The sequence below is a fragment of the Coturnix japonica genome, chromosome 30 (assembly GCF_054131305.1).
Source record: "Coturnix japonica strain WE chromosome 30, WE-NBRP24, whole genome shotgun sequence".
Lineage (NCBI taxonomy): Eukaryota > Metazoa > Chordata > Aves > Galliformes > Phasianidae > Coturnix > Coturnix japonica.
In genome coordinates, this window is record NC_140692.1 from 6,091,670 (window position 1) to 6,109,431 (window position 17,762).

Consider the following 17,762-nt stretch of genomic DNA (forward strand, 5'->3'; position numbering starts at 1 on the left):
GGGATGCAGGATGAATACCTGAGCCAACACCACCTGCAAGCAATCCTTCAATATCTTAGGAATCTCTAGCCATCCCAAATCCAGTGTTGTGCTTGATCTATCATCTCTGCTGAGTTTTTAGCTAGCTGATGGTGAGCATCATGGTGGTGATGGGTGAGCAGTCAGACTAGAGGGTCTTAATCAACCTTAAGGATCCTGTGATCAGAGGAACGTGAATGTGCTGTTAAAGGTCACAAGCGCTGCGCTGCAGCATGAGCATACACAGCGAAAGGCTTTCAGTAGAGCTTCAGTTCATAAATGAGGACTGGGTTATGGAAAATTGGCTCAAGATATAAACCAGAAAACAGATCTCAATGCCAGGTTCTGTGAATGCAGCCAGCTGAATTTCACTGATATTGAATTTCAATGACAATTTCTTGTGTTATTTTACCCTCCAGCTCCACCCTGAACAGGAACATGTCAGTGACAAGCATTACTCCTCCAGGCTTGACCTGACAGTGCTTTACTTGTACTATGAGCTAATGGCTGTGCTTACAGCACCTCAGGGAGACACCTCAGAGATCACAGCATCGTTCGGGTACAGCAGGAGACACTGAACTCTCCAAATATGGAGTTTAATTTGTCTAAAGAGGAGACAGGTTTCCAATGTTAAGAACTTAGGACCATTTCAGTCAGAGGTTTAAAGATGATGTAAGCGCTGAGGCAATTCATGAACTGGAAGAATGAAGCCCAGATGTGAGGGCTCAAGTCGTGACTCCAGCGTCAGTTGGAGCTAAGGCTGTCCTGAATTCATCACAACACAGTTACATTATTTGCTCATCCTGTGGATTTGCATAGGGACAACAGGAAGATCAGAATTGCTTCAATAGAGCTATGCAATCTTTGTCCTAAATACTGGAAACCCACAGGGCTGGACAAATAAAATGAATTAAGTCTGAAGTGCTTTACATGGATTGTGATCCCATGTTTGCCTCACAAACTTACCTGAGACTTTCCAATCAAAAATCAGAGTGTCATCTCCAATTTTGCAGATGTATGTTCCCTCGTCTACTTTCGTTACAGCTGAAGCCACAAGCTTATGCAGTTTCCCTTTATCTTCCATTGTGAATTTCTTACTGGTCGTGATTTCTTTGCCATTTTTGTACCACTTCACCATGACATTGGCTTCAGAGGTCTCAGAAACAAATTCAGCTTGTTTTCCAGCAACGGCCCTGATAACTCCTCCAGTTGTCTCTTTGATTATGAAGTCTGCCAGTGCTGAAACAAAATATGGACACTCAAAATACATATGATGGTAAAGAACTGCAGAGACATTGGTGACCATGAGGCATTCATTTATCATAAGATCAAACGTGCACGTTTAATCCTAGTTCTAATTGCTAGATTCTAATTCAGAAGCTGGCAAATTGGCAGCTTTTATAAACCACGTACCAGATTACCTTATCTCCACAAGTTGAAGGACATACACTGTACAGGGGACAGAGCCAAAGGAAGAAGCCCAAGGCTTCAAGAAAATGTCTAAAATAGGAAAACTGAGGAAAGAATTGGAACAAGCAAACTAGAAGGAAATCAATGGAGGGGGTATCTATTACTGCACTGTAACCCCCTGGCAAACAAATCGAGCCTAAAAGATGGAGATGTCACTTAGGACTGAAAAGAAAAACAGAATTCCTTTATGGAAATTAATTGGAGCGCAAAAGTTAGATGATAAAACTGGCCCCTATTAACACACAGTGGAATAATTGACTTCAAAGATTCAAAATCTCACCACTGTCTTAGCCAAAAGTTTAAGCCTAAGTCCACGGTCCTATTTTACTGAGGGTAATTGAGCTTGTTTTCCAACTTCTTGTTAACATATCATTTCAAAACAGCGCACACAACTGAGTTGGGTCTGTTGAGACAGCGCAGTCAGAGCTGCTAAAATCAAAGTCTGGATTATGCATGCATTTGTTCTGCAGTTCCAAGAACACGCATGTATAATACAAATTCAACAACGTTCTACAGAATGCCTGTATTTAGGAGCTCGAGAGCCAGCTGATGGACACTGGGATGACTGAGATCCTGTCAATACATTTAACTCCATCCTATCATACAGTCAAATTTCATTCATTTTTTCAGGAACTGTCTCTTATCATTGTAGTCCCCTCACCACTGCTGGATGTGAGCCCAATCACACAAAAGCAGCTGCTGGTTATCACTGCAGATACTCCAGTAAGGAGAAACAGCCTCCGGACTGGACCAGCTGAGCGTGGCCCTACCAGGATTTGCTCCAAAGGTCTTATTACCAGTAGTGCTTCCTGATGAAATACATGGGGGTCCTCCTTTGATTCCAACCCCAACCCACCCCACCATGTCCCCTGATAACATCCATCAGGGCCACATCTCGACAGCTCCTGAACACCTCCAGGGATCCCACCACCTCCCTGGGCAGCCTGTGCCAGTTAATTCTGTGGACAGACCTGCCAGTATGAAATATCATGCTAACATGACAAAGAGAGAGAAGAAAAGCAAAATTAAGACTAGCTGACAAGCCTTGGCAGGAAGCTCTGCTCTCCATCAATTTAGTTCCTGTGACTCTTCACAGGTCTCTTCTACATTTTGGATCACTGCTACAAAAAGAGCTCTTGACATCATCTCTTGTGGCCACCCTGACAGAAGAGCAGGAAGGCTGGGATGCTCTTTTTCCTATCTTTCCCTTGATTTCCTCTATATCTTAGGGACGAATCACAGGACAGAACACAGAAATCAAATGGCTCTACAAAGCAGATTGGCCAGTTCAAGTCAAAACAGCCACTGAAAACACCCCAGATGCTGTCTGACAACAGCTGGACTGTCGGGGAGTCAGGTGAATGCAGTCTGCTGGCCCTGGGCAGGAAGAGGACAGCCCAGACTGTCACATACCTTTCACTGAAAGCTGATAGAGCATTTTATCCCCCTCACAGATGCACTGACAACTTCCAGCATCATCCATTGAGACGCTGTGAATTTTCAGGGTGTGTTTCTTCCCCACAATGTGCAGCTCATATTTTCCACTGGCCTTGAGCTCCTTCCCATCCTTCATCCACTCCACAGTAGCACCTGTGTCTGAAAGCTCAGCCTGCAGTTTGGCTTCGTCACGCAGCCGAGCGCAGATCTTTTCTACATCTTTGCTCTTCTTGGTAAATCTCACTGCAGCACCTGTCAGGAGCAAAGGCCTCGTTATTTCAATTGATATCAGGCTAACGTGGTCAATGTTTGCTGCAACATCTCTGAAAAAGTATCACCTTCTGTTCCTGCACTCATCATTGTGTCAGTGCTGAGCAATTCAAGATATTTCATTTGGTCTTCTTGCCGGATTTACTAAGTAAAAATCAACCAAACATCTCCTTCTACTGATTAATAATGCTCTAAACATGCTTCTGCAGAGGTTTCCACCCAATGACAAACAAGTCCTCCCATAACGAATGTTTATTTGTAATATTTTGTCATGCAAAGCTGATTGATAGAGATATTATTGGAATGATTGCTCCCCTACTTCTAAACTATTCCAGTGCAATCAGAAAGGCTGTCTGAACCTGGAGGTGAAAATACTGCCCTATGGTGATGCAGTGGTAAACATGGTGACTGAATGCACTGGCCAGTAGCTGTGAACTGCAGACATTCATCAGCTGGCATGAAGCAATCTGGTTCAGATACCAAGCAGCTGGGTAGATTGGCTTACCCTACACTCAGTGCTATCATGTTTAGGTCATTACCAGGACTCACGTCAGTCCATGGGATGCAATTTCAGGTATTTGGTACAGTCAGTGAATGCCTGCAGCCCCAGTTCTAATCATCAGATCACAGTAACTCTGCCTTGTCTGTAAGAGGAAAGGAGAAGGATCAAAGCAAATACCTCTCACTCTCATCTTGGTGCTGACATCAACATTTTTGGCAACAAATTTCACTTCTGCTCCATCATCGTTCTTGGTGACCTACTTTATGATTAGGCTGTGAGTAGTTTGGGTTCTCTTGATGATGCAGGTCTCGCTTTCCTGTAAGACTTTACCATTGAGGCATCAAGTGCCGCAACACGTTGTTGTAAGGTCAATAGTAAACATGGCATCCCCTCCAGGTACAGCTTCACCAGTTGTTAGGGGGGATTTCACAGCCAGGACTGGGTCTGAGGAAGAACAACATGAATGTCTTAATGCTCTTTAGATGCAAGTCTGGTATCTCATTTAGAGATGGAAGATTAAATCATAGGTACATTTCTACTTCTCCCTTTGCATGAGTGCTGGAAGAAGCACTTCTATGCTTAAGATCTGCTACAGAAAGTTCTGCCTCTTGCACATGTGACATATCAAAAGATAAGGATATTCATCTCTCTGTCACAGAAACATAACTCGTATCACTTTAGTGGTATCTGGAGGTTGATAGGAGATAGGAGAACTGGGAATAAAGGAAATCCTTTGGTGTGTTAATGCACTACTGTCCTTAAAGTCAAAGGAAGCATCTTTAGGGAACCAACACAGCTGCTCAGCACACACTGACCCATTTCCATTGGGGTTTTTGTGCTTACCAAGGTGCACGCTCCCTGGGAATTCCAGAGACGGGCTCTGTCCATGCGCATTGACTGCAGACACTCGGAACTGATCATCAGCCTCTTCAGACAGATTGCTCACCGTGAACTCTGGGACGGGGACATGAGACTCGTGGCACCTCACCCACGTGAAGCCAGTTAGTTTCTTGCATTCCACAATGTAGCCATGGATTGGAATGGGGCGGTGCATCTTCGGAGGGGACCATGCCAGCGTCACTGAGCTTTCTGTTTTATTTTTCATCACGGGGTCAGTTGGGGGCTGGGTGGGAGGTTTTCTGGGAGCTGAACAGAAATAAATACAGAAATATTAGCATAAGGTCATTTAGGCTGGAAAAGACCTTCAAGATCAGCAGACTCAACTTGCAGCATGACCTACTGAGTCCCACCATTAACTACTGTGCTACCTGAGGACATACATGACAAGCTTATTCCTGCAGGTATTTGCATAGTGAATATATTCACCCTCTGGTTGCTTTGGAACATTTTAGAGGTTAAAATCCCATCAGACTTTTTCACTGTGTGCAGCCACTGATACAGGCAGGAGGCTGGGAATTACCTGATGGGCTCTAGTTACAGACTACTGACACAGTAAAGGATTGATTTCATTTCATTTTGGCCATCAGAAAGTTTGGTGTCTGGTTTAAGTCATTCATCTAGACTCCAATTATAATCATATGGAGAACAGCGCATTTAGGAGAACTCATCTCAATAAACCTGAATGAAATCACAGAATCATAGGATCACAGGAGGGCTTGGGTTGGAAGAAAACATCAAGATCATTCAGTTCTAAACACCCTGCCATGGGCTGGCTGCACACTAACCAGCTCAGGCTGCCCATCACCCATCCAACCTCGCCTTCAACACCAAGGACAGGCATCCACAGCTTCTCTGGGCAGCCTGAAATGGAAGCAATGAGCCACATGTTGAAGATACTCAAACATTCATGACTGTAGAGAGAGCCAAATACTCCATACATATTGCCTGCCTGGTAAATGGCATTAAAATGCCAACAACAGACTCATCCAGCTCATTGAAAATGGTGTGAACATGGCGTACAGGATTCTTCCAGCAGCTAGTTAGATCTGCAAAGTGTAAAAACATGAAATCTCAATGCGATACCATTTTCCCTCATAACATAAACAGACACATAACTGCTTTGGGGTGCACTGTTACCAGCCTGTCAGTTGCTGTTGGTCAGTGCTAGATGCCAAAGGTCCCACTAACATAGCATGAAGCCGAAAGCTAGACGCTGGAATCAGATCTCCTGACCTTACCATCAGAAATCGAGATGTCATATTTTGCTCAGAGGTGCCTGCTTGTAGGAGGGACAGCTTCCGAGCTTTTTCTGCTCCAGGAACCAGCTCCAGCTTCAGAATTTAAACAGTAGTCAGAAATTAAACTGAGCTTTGTCACCTCCATCAAATAGAAGGAGTGGTTGGGTGGTACAGCTTTCCAAATAACTTAGAAACTGGCACAACAATCAGATGCCTACCTTTTCTTTTTGAACTTGTTAATACATAGAGCTTAATAGCATCAGAATGCCCCAAGCACTTCAGACAACAGGACAGCTGTAAACCCTTCTTTAAGGATTCCTTTGTTTAACCACTGAGTAACTGTAATTCAGTGGTGCTGGTGGGAGAAGGGAAGTCCTAATCTTCCCAGATGGTGAATAGAGTTGATGTTCACATGCAGACTGGTGCTGCAGCAGAGCCAGAAGCCACTCATCTGGGAAACACAGCACCAAGAAAACAATGGGAATAGCTTCATAAAATCAGGCAGCTTCACCCAAATTTCATGTCAGGTCCATTATTCTTCCTATTTTCAGGAAGAAATGTTTTCCCTTATTCTTGTAGTTTTATTTTCTTTTCCTTTCCAGCAAGCAGCTTTGTAGCTTACAAATTGTTTTCTAATCACCTCCTGGTGTGGACAAATCACACAGGTCTGACTCCATGTTTTACATAGTTAGCATTTTATATTTGTTCCACTATGGAACTGTACAGTCATAGAATGGCCTGGGTTGAAAAGGATCCCAAAGATCATCCAGTTCCAACCCCCTGCTATGTGCAGGGATGCCAACCACCAGACCAGGCTGCCCAGAGCCACATCCAGCCTGGCCTTGAATGCCTGCAGGGATGGAGCATCCACAGCCTCCTTGGGCAACCTGTTCCAGTGCGTCACCACCCTCTGAGCGAAAAACATCTTCCTAAGATCCAACCTAAACCTCCCCTGTCTCAGTTTAAAACCATTCCCCCTTGTTCTATCACTGTCCACCCTCATAAACAGCCATTCCCCCTCCTGTTTATACGCTCCAATCAAGTACTCAAAGGCCACAATGAGGTCTCCCCACAGCCTTCCATTCTCCAGGCTAAACAAGCCCAGATCCCTCCACCTTTCCTCATAGGAGAGCTGCTCCAGCCCTCTGATCATCACAGTGGCCCTCCTCTGGACCTCCCCCAACAGCTCCACATCCTTCCCAGGCCTGGACACAGTGCTGCAAATATGGCCTCACAGGAGCTGAGCAGGAGGGGACAATCACCTCCCTCTCCTGCTGGCCACCCCTTTTTCAGTGCAGCCCAGAACACACATGGATCTATCTTTTCCATACGGATATTGCCATCTGTGTACATATATATACCACACCTACACCCCCACAATCTGCTACAACTCCATAGAATTATCAAGGTTGGAAAAGACCTGGATGATCTTATGATCTTATGATCTCAGATCTTATGATCTGGATGATCTTATAATCATCCAGTCCAACCATCACCAATACTTCCCAGTTAAATCACATCCCTCAACACAACACCCAAACTTTTTGTGAACTTCCCAGGGTCGGTGACTCTACATGAGAGAAAAGGGCACTCAGATAAGGGATTCTGCATTTGCTATTAGCAGAGGTGGGATGAGACCGAGCACTGCCCCAGCTCCTGGGATAACGCAGAAGGGCTGAGACCTTCCAGCTGCTTCCACCCAGGGTCACACAGCAAAGCCGACCCTACAGGAGTCTGCATCATTCTTTGCATGGCATTGCTAAGAGGAAGATCCCCCCCCTACCCTTGGCTCTACACTCCAGCTGCTGTCTGCCATCTGTAAAGCCACCACAGCTCTCCTACTGGAGTTCCCATCTGCACAGTGACAGCTTGGTTTCTTCTTACTGTCAAAGCAGCCACAGCCTCAGTGATTCTCAAATCTCCCCTTTTCAGCTGATTTCCTCTTTCTAGTGGCTGGGCAATTCCTCCCTCTCACAGTCATCCCTCTGCCCCACTCTGTGCCCACAGACCCACAGAGGGCACACAGAGCCAGCCCTGTCCCAGCTGCTGCTGCTTCACATCTGACAGTCTCAGGAGCTGAGATCCAGGCCGAGACAGCAATGCCCAGACATGGTTTGTAGGACGTTTGTGATAGGAAATAGGGAGGTTTGTGATTAAACCTGCCCCCTAAGGAGGAAGGCAATGCTGCCTGCAGCCCCAGCAGGCATTACAAAACATCCCCATTTACAGGAGGGTTTTAAATAGCACAATTCAGGAACTACAACTGCACAAATTCCCGCATGCTCTGGAATAAGTTTGGGAATGGACAAGGTTCTACCACCTGTGAAATGCCATAGAAAGAACAACCATCCACCTGTAAACCTCCATCCTCTCCCCTGCTGCACAAAGGGAAGCTCAACAGCAGTGCACAAATGTCCCAGCAATGTCTGAGCACTGCTCTGTGCATCCCAACCTGCTCATCCCATCCACTCCTGGCTGGGCAGCAGGATTGGGGTGGCACATTGCAATGGGCACAGAGGAACATGGAAGCCCCACACATGTGAGGAAGGGGCTGGCTGTGCTCCACACTCACGTTATGAGACGTGATTTGCCCTTCTGTGGGGAGCCTCTGCTCTTTCCCAGCTCATCCTCCAGCGTCTGGGACTCCAGGATCTCATTCAGGCTGTTGTTGGCTGCCGGGCAGCTCCATGAAGAGCCGCCCCTCCACCGACCGGCACACAACAGCCGCTCCCGCGCACTGCGGCTCAGCCAATCGGAGCCGGCGGAGCTGCCGCTGCCCGATGGGACCCCCCCCCACATATTGACCCCCAGACGAGGAAGAGGAGGAGGAGGAGGAGAGCGACGAGGAGCTGCCGCAGGAGCTGACGTTGGGGCGGGGGGGCAACGCGGGGGGGGGTCGGCAGTGGGTGGTGGGGGAGGGGGTGGGGCAGCATTACCCCCGGACCCCGTGGACCCCCCCCCCCCAGCCAAAGTGCTGCTCTCCGACCCCCGCGGGCTCTTTGTGCAGCCGCTGCCCTCCAGTTATAGGACCCCCCCCCGGGTGGGGTTATGGGGGGTGGGGGTGGGGTCGACGATTTGCCGTAAGCCGCGCCGGGGTCGTGTGACAAACCCCCCCCCCCATCAAGATGAATGGGGAGCTGTCGGGGGGGGGGCTCAGCCGTAAGGATAAAGCGGGGGTGTTAATGACGGGGGGGGGCAGCTATAGGGAACGCAATGCAACTAATCTAAGCCCCCTCCCCCCCCACATTAACACCCCATTGTGTGTGGGGGTGGTGGGGCACACAATAACCCCCCCAAAGGCCAAACAGCCCCAACCCCCCCCCTCAAAGCCGCTGACTTACGCTGTGCCCCCCCTGCATGAAGGGCCCCCCCCCATCGATACAGCCCCCCCCAATCCCATCTATAGTTGAGAGCTATGCTTTTTGTAACCCCCCCCTTTTAAGGCCCCCCCCCCCCAAAGTTGTGCACCCCATGAGCCCCCGACCCCCCCCCTTAAAAGATGGGGTGTGGGGGGGTGGTCTCGGACCCCCCCTCCTTTAAACGATGGGGTGGGGGGGGATTGTCACTGCCCCCCCCCACCAAAATGGACACCCCCCTTTTAAGGGATGGGGGGGGGGGTGAAGGTGGTCTCGGCCCCCCCCCATTAAAACGGACCCCCCACCCCATTAAAGAATTGGTGGGGGTCAGTTACGGGCCCCCCCCCGGCGCTGTGTGTGTATGTGGCCCCCTCCCCGTTTTGCCCCCCCCCGTGTCGGAGTGTGCTGGGAAAGGATCTCTGTGTGGAGATTGCTTCTACTAGAGGTAGTTCTATAAGACTGTTATATAGAGCTGTGCAGGGGCTGTAAATCTGTCTGCAGAGGCTGATGATCAGTTCCAAGTGTCTGCAGTCAATGCGCATGGACAGAGCCCGTCTCTGGAATTCCCAGGGAGCGTGCACCTTGGTAAGCACAAAAACCCCATGAGCAGCTGTGTTGGTTCCCTGAAGATGCTTCCTTTGACTTTAAGGATAGCAGTGCATTAACACACCAAAGGCTTTCCTTTATTCCTAGTTCTCCTATCTCCTATCAACCTCCAGCTACCACTAAAGTGATACAAGTTCTGTTTCTGTGACAGAGACATGAATATCCTTATCTTTTGATATCTCACATGTGCAAGAGGCAGAACTTTCTGTAACAGATCTTAAGCACAGAAGTGCTTCTTCTAGCACTCATGCAGAGGGAGAAATAGAAATGTCCCTATGATTTAATCTTCAATTTCTAATTGAGATACCAGACTTGCATCTCAAGAGCATTAAGACATCCATGTTGTTGTTCCTCAGAACCAGTCCTGGCTGTGAAATCCCCCCTAACAACTGGTGAAGCTGTACCTGGAGGGGATGCCATGTTTACTATTGACCTTACAACAACGTGTTGCGGCACTTGGTACCTCAGTGGTAAAGTCTTACAGGAAAGCAAGACCTGCATCATCAAGAGAACCCAAACTACTCCCAGCCTAATCATAAAGTAGGTCACCAAGAACGATGATGGAGCAGAAGTGAAATTTGTTGCCAAAAATGTTGATGTCAGCACCAAGATGAGAGTGAGAGGTATTTGCTTTGATCCTTCTCCTTTCCTCTTACAGTCAAGGCAGAGTTGCTGTGATCTGATGATTAGAACTGGGGCTGCAGGCATTCACTGACTGTACCAAATACCTGAAATTGCATCCCATGGACTGACGTGAGTCCTGGTAATGACCTAAACATGATAGCACTGAGTGTAGGGTAAGCCAATCTACCCAGCTGCTTGGTATCTGAACCAGATTGCTTCATGCCAGCTGATGAATGTCTGCAGTTCACAGCTATTGGCCAGTGCATTCAGTCAGCAGGTTTACCACTGCATCACCATAGAGCAGTACTTTCAGCTCCAGGTTCAGACAGCCTTTCTGATTGCACTGGAATAGTTTAGAAGTAGGGGAGCAATCATTCCAATAATATCTCTATCAATCAGCTTCGCATGACAAAATAGAACAAATAAACATTCATGATGGGAGGACTTGTTTGTCATTGGGTGGAAACCTCTGCAGAAGCATGTTTAGAGCATTATTAATCAGTAGAAGGAGATGTTTGGTTGATTTTTACTTAGTAAATCCGGCAAGAAGACCAAATGAAATATCTTGAATTGCTCAGCACTGACACAATGATGAGTGCAGGAACAGAAGGTGATACTTTTTCAGAGATGTTGCAGCAAACATTGACCACGTTAGCCTGATATCAATTGAAATAATGAGGCCTTTGCTCCTGACAGGTGCTGCAGTGAGATTTACCAAGAAGAGCAAAGATGTAGAAAAGATCTCTGCTCGGCTGCGTGAGGAAGCCAAACTGCAGGCTGAGCTTTCAGACACAGGCGCTACTGTGGGGTGGATGAAGGATGGGAAGGAGCTCAAGGCCAGTGAAAAATAGGAACTGCACATTGTGGGGAAGAAACACACCCTGAAAATTCACAGCGTCACTATGGATGATGCTGCAAGTTATCAGTGCATCTGTGAGGGGGATAAAATGCTCTATCAGCTTTCAGTGAAAGGTATGTGACAGTCTGGGCTGTCCTCTTCCGGCCCAGGGCCAGCAGACTGCATTCACCTGACTCCCCAACAGTCCAGCTGTTGTCAGACAGCATCTGGGGTGTTTTCAGTGGCTGTTTTGACTTGAACTGGCCAATCTGCTTTGTAGAGCCATTTGATTTCTGTGTTCTGTCCTGTGATTCGTCCCTAAGATATAGAGGAAATCAAGTGAAAAATAGGAAAAAGAGCATCCCAGCCTTCCTGCTCTTCTGTCAGGGTGGCCACAAGAGATGATGTAAACATCTCTTTTTGTAGCAGTGATCCAAAATGTAGAAAACACCTGTGAAGAGTCACAGGGACTAAATTGATGGAGAGCAGAACTTCCTGCCAAGGCTTGTCAGCTAGTCTTAATTTTGCTTTTCTTCTCTCTCTTTGTCATGTTAGCATGATATTTCATACTGGCAGGTCTGTCCACTGAATTAACTGGCACAGGCTGCCCAGGGAGGTGGTGGGATCCCTGGAGGTGTTCAGGAGCTGTCGAGATGTGGCCCTGATGGATGTTACCAGGGGGCATGGTGGGGTGGGTTGGGGTTGGAATCAAAGGAGGACCCCCATGTATTTCATCAGGAAGCACTACTGGTAATAAGACCTTTGGAGCAAATCCTGGTAGGGCCACGCTCAGCTGGTCCAGTCCGGAGGCTGTTCCTCCTTACTGCAGTATCTGCAGTGAAAACCAGCAGCTGCTTTTGTGTGGCTGGGCTCACATCCAGCAGTGGTGACGGGACTACAATGATAAGAGACAGTTCCTGAAAAAATGAATTAAATTTGACAGTATGATAGGATGGAGTTAAATGTATTGACAGGATCTCAGGCATCCCAGTGTCCATCAGCTGGCTCTCGAGCTCCTAAGAGACAGGCGTTCTGTAGAACGTTGTTGAATTTGTATTATACATGCGTGTTCTTGGAACTTCAGAACAAATGCATGCATAATCCAGACTTTGATTTTAGCAGTTCTGACTGCGCTGTCTCAACAGACCCAACTCAGTTGTGTGCGCTGTTTTGAAATGATATGTTAACAAGAAGTTGGAAAACAAGCTCAATTACCGTCAGTAAAATAGGACCGTGGACTTAGGCTTATACTTTTGGCTAAGACAGTGGTGAGATTTTGAATCTTTGAAGTCAATTATTCCACTGTGTGTTAATAGGGGCCAATTTCATCATCTAACTTTTGCGCTCCAATTAATTTCCATAAAGGAATTCTGTTTTTCTTTTCAGTCCTAAGTGATATCTCCATCTTTTAGGCTCGATTTGTTTGCCAGGGGGTTACAGTGCAGTAATAGATACCCCCTCCATTGATTTCCTTCTAGTTTGCTTGTTCCAATTCTTTCCTCAGTTTTCCTATTTTAGACATTTTCTTGAAGCCTTGGGCTTCTTCCTTTGGCTCTGTCCCCTGTACAGTGTATGTCCTTCAACTTGTGGAGATAAGGTAATCTGGTACGTGGTTTATAAAAGCTGACAATTTGCCAGCTTCTGAATTAGAATCTAGCAATTAGAACTAGGATTAAACGTGTACGTTTGGTCTTATGATAAATGAATGCCTCATGGTCACCAGTGTCCCTGCAGTTCTTTACCATCATATGTATTTTGAGTGTCCATATTTTGTTTCAGCACTGGCAGACTTCATAATCAAAGAGACAACTGGAGGAGTAATCAGGGCAGTTGCTGGAAAACACGCTGAATTTGTTTCTGAGACCTCTGAAGCCAATGTCATGGTGAAGTGGTACAAAAATGGCAAAGAAATCACGACCAGTAAGAAATTCACAATGGAAGATAAAGGGAAACTGCATAAGCTTGTGGCTTCAGCTGTAACGAAAGTAGACGAGGGAGCATACATCTGCAAAATTGGAGATGACACTCTGATTTTTGATTGGAAAGTCTCAGGTAAGTTTGTGAGGCAAACATAGGATCACAATCCATGTAAAGCACTTCAGACTTAATTCATTTGATTTGTCCAACCCTGTGGGTTTCCAGTATTTAGGACAAAGTTTGCATATCTCTATTGAAGCAATTCTGACCTTCCTGTTGTCCCTATGCAAATCCACAGTACGAGCAAATAATGTAACTGTGTTGTGATGAATTCAGGACAGCCTTAGCTCCAGCTGGGGCTGGAGTCACGACTTGAGCCCTGACATCTGGGCTTCATTCTTCTAGTTCATGAATTGCCTCAGCACTTACATCATCTTTAAACCTATGACTGAAATGTTCCTATGTTCTTAGCATGGGAATCCTGTCTCCTCTTTTGACAAATTAAACTCCACATTTGGAGAGTTGAGTGTCTCCTGCTGTACCCAAAGGACGTTGTGATCTCTGAGGTGTCTCCCTGAGGTGCTGTAAGCACAGCCATTAGCTCATAGTGCAAGTAAAACACTGTCAGGTCAAGCCTGGAGGAGTAATGCTTGTCACTGACATGTTCCTATTCAGGATGGAGCTGGAGGGTAAAATAACACAAGAAATTGTCATTGAAATTCAGTATCTGTGAAATTCAGCTGGCTGCATTCACAGAACTTGGTGTTAAGATCTGTTTTCTGGTTTCTATCTTGAGCCTATTTTCCATAACCCAGTTTTCATTTATGAACTGAAGCTCTGCTGAAAGCCTTTCGCTGTAATCTATCTATGTGATATTGATTGATGCTATTAGTTCTTAACAGCTTGACTCTAGAGGGACTGTTCTTCTTTGGTCACCTAGTTTTAAAAGAATAGATGGCTCCTGTCTGTTACAATTTTTAACGCATTATTTGTTCACTGATGCCATAAATGTGCCTGGCATAGCAATTGGCCTTGGTATATTCAGTGACTGAAAGCAACAGTTGTTGCTCTAAGAAATGCAATACTAAGCTAGGTCTGCCTGTAGCTGACAGCCATCAGCTTGCTCCTCAGGCAGGTTCTGTCTGGATGGAATGAAGGGCATGAAATACTGATGTGCTCATCAAACGCTGCTTGTTAGCTTAGAGATAAAGTGTTGAATAGGTTTGTTCATGTATTGCAAACACGTTACTTAGCTACCTTCATTTTAGATTCAGAAGAACATGTGCAGAATACAGAATTGATTAAAAGAAATAAGAACTGTCTGCATAGAACTTACTCTTTCCTTACACAGGAGAATCAAGCACACGTTTGTATGTGAGTACCTCCAGAGGTGAAACTCAATCACCCAAATGTAACGAGCAGAGACATTACAATCAGTTCTAACTGTATCTTCATGCTGTGCTGAATAAGCCTGAGTCAGGATGTAAACCACTTTCTCTTTTTTTCTTCAGATGAAGCCATTAATTTAGTCAAGAAGCCCAAAACGACTCCAGAAATATCAGTCAGTCCTTCTGAAGACCTGGAGCTGGTGTGTGAGGTGTCAGCTGCAAGCGGAGCTGTCGTATGGAAGAAAGATCAAACAGAGGTGAAGCAGGACCAGAGGACAACCATCATCTCCCAGGGGATGCACTGCAAGCTCATGGTCAAAAATGTGACCCTGAAAGACCAAGGGAGCTACAGCTGTGAAACAAAAGATGACAAAGCAACATTCCAAGTGAAAGTCAGAGGTGAGAAAATGCTTGAAATCCCAGAGATAAAGGAACGCTTCATTTGGTGTGTCTTGCATTGGGAGGATCAACTTACAGCCTCTCTGGTGCAAAACACTTTGGCTATAGGACTTTCTTTGTCATCTAGTGTCATAGCAACACTTTTCTACATGTGCTTTTCCATCCAGGAATGAATTACTGCAACAAACCATAGGCAAGGAGGGTAACTTGTGCAGCTCTTGTAGTCAGCTGGTGTCTGCAGGGTTACAGTGCAAGAGCACACCAGGCATGCAAGGAGTGAGAAAAGGGGAGGTGTTTGAAGAGATCTGGTTACAAAATTTGAATGACACAATTAGGTGGAAAATGACACTAATCAGACTCATAAATGGCCTGGGTTGCAAAGCCCCACAGTGCTCATCCAGTTCCAACCCCCTTCTTCCTATGTGCAGGGTTGCCAAGCAGCAGCCCAGGCTGCCCAGAACCACATCCAGCCTGGCCTTGAATGCCTGCAGGGATGGAGCATCCACAGTCTCCTTGGGCAACCTGTTCTAGAGGGCCGTTCCCTTCTGATTTTCTGGAAATGTAGAGAGACATCAGAAGAAAAAAAGAGAAGGGAGGAGGTTCAGCAGTGCATGCAGGTGTTCTAAATCTCATGTGCAAATCTGCTATCAGACTGAGAAATGTTTAGCTTTGTGTTATGATGTGATATGATGTGATATTAAATGATATGCTTATCATTTCCCAAGACAAAATAGAGGGGAAAGTATTTTCTTGTCTTAATGAGGCATCACGATGCTCTCTGTGAAGGGCAAGTATAGTGAAAATGGGGAACTGGAGTTAGCTCTGCAGCAGACTACGGCAAAACGGTGTGACTGTTGTGATGTCCCTGCAGAGAAAGAAGACCTGTTTACAAACAAGGACAAGGTACAAAAGGAGGTGAAGGCTGTACTGACTCAAAATGCCACGCTGAGCTGCGAGGTGGCCCAGGAGAAGACAGAGGTGAAGTGGTACAAGGAGGGGAAACTGATCACCTGGAGCAAGAAGTTCAAGGTGGAGTCAGAGGGCAAACAGCGTCGGCTGGTGGTGAGCCAGGTGGAGAAGAAAGATGCAGGGGAGTACAGCTGCGAGGCTGCTGGCCAGAAACTCACCTTCAAGATTCATGTAACTGGTAGGAAACACATTTTGGTTGATATTCTTTGATTATTCCCTAGTCTGGCTGTGGAAACGTCTGTGTGAACGTGTCCTCTTGATTCTGCCATGAAACTGTTTTTGGGAGGATGAAAAGAAATGCTTACAAACGTGCAGCTAAAATGATTATTTGTTTTTAATAGTGTTTCATCCAGCTCTTCCCCTACGATTACTTTTATAATGAGCTGTCCATAGATGTCCAACTGTGATTTGTACAATGTGCAACACTGCTCTACCAGTTGATATTTCAACAGTAGTAGTTACAGATCTCTACTGTGGCTGCACTGAGGTTTGGTTGTTGGTGTCCTAAGAACTTTTAGTCAGAGGCATTGCACTTGCCTTTGGCTTGTTGAATCCCACGTTGACGACCATTCGTTCCATGTTCTGTAAATGTAATGACCAGTCATGAATCCATTGATACCTTTCTAATTGTACGTTTCTCACTAGTCTGAGGGTTTAGAACAGAGGCAGATCTCTCACTCCAGCTGCAGTAGAGATTGCTCTGGTGTCAGTATATTTTGCACAAGATCCGGTACATTTTAACTTAGACTCCAGATAGCCATGGGCACATCAGCTGCATTCTGAGTGACCATTAGTGAGCTGGCTGATGACGAGGGTTTGTCTTCTGTTTTATTTGAAGCTGCACTCTGCTGGTTTTTGCTCGTAAGTCAGCTTGTTCTCTGTTAACTTTACAGTTCTTGTCTTGTATTCTGAGCTGATCAGGACAGGGAATCTGTTTTCTCCTCTTCTTTCCTATGGCAGTGAACACATTGGAGCTTAATCCTGGTCAAGGTTTGGCATTTGGTCAGCTATGTGGAGGAGCAACTGTACTGGGAGTCTACTGCCTTTCTGCTCACACAGACCTGGTGTCCTTGCAGGGCATAGCTTGCGTTCTGTTCCCTTGTAAAGGTTGCAGTCTTTGCTCTCTCCATCTTGGGGCATTCTGCTCCTTCAGTCCCTGGTGTGCAATATATCTCTGCTCCTGTAGTAGACAGTTTTGCTGCTGCCTGTGGTGTAGACTCTAAACTATCAGCTCTTACTATTCCCACACCACGTGGATGTGATTCTGGGGCCTTTGGATCTGTTCCGTGAGTTGTGTCGCTCATGCTTTTGGCTCAGGAAACTGGCAGTTTCAGCAAAGAGTGGATTACAGAAAGGGTAGATTTGGGAGGTATCTGTCAGAGAAAATGAAATATGAACGATGACAGAAAGACTATGGCAACAGCTGGAATCTACCAAGTTAATCCTCAGCAGCTAAAGCCAGCCCACGTCTTATTGCAGAGGTGTAGGGAGAAAACCCAGAAACGTAGTGCTTTTACACTTGAATTTTGCTAGCTGAGGGCTATTATTAGCTGTTTGCCTCAGAAACCAAAGGTTTTCTGTTCTCTTTCAGACCGAATGAGCTCATGGCTGCACAGGGTAATGTAATACCTCCTCCTCTGCCATACGTGGAGAATGCTTGCCTAGCTACCATTGCTGTATTTCTCATGTGTACCACTGTAACATGATGTGCAAGTCCAGCCCTCACTGCAGAATGATGTGGTGTGAAAGTCAGGAGGTATTATGAGTACTCTTGGAGTGGTTGGCTCTTTCACTACAGAAATCCTCATCTTACTAGCTTCTCCCAAAGTG

General features: G+C 46.2%; 1 protein-coding gene across 1 annotated transcript; it reads right to left on the bottom strand.

Moving 5' to 3' along the window:
• Nucleotides 1-922: 922 nt before the first annotated feature.
• LOC146755825 (myosin-binding protein C, fast-type-like) lies at nucleotides 923-6,286 on the bottom strand. Its single transcript, XM_085525254.1, has 3 exons — nucleotides 6,256-6,286; nucleotides 2,902-3,177; nucleotides 923-1,257 (listed from the first exon to the last, which is right to left on the bottom strand). The coding sequence occupies exons 1-3, from the start codon at nucleotides 6,284-6,286 to the stop codon at nucleotides 929-931; spliced, it is 636 nt and encodes a 211-aa protein (XP_085381380.1). The 3' UTR covers nucleotides 923-928.
• Nucleotides 6,287-17,762: the final 11,476 nt, after the last annotated feature.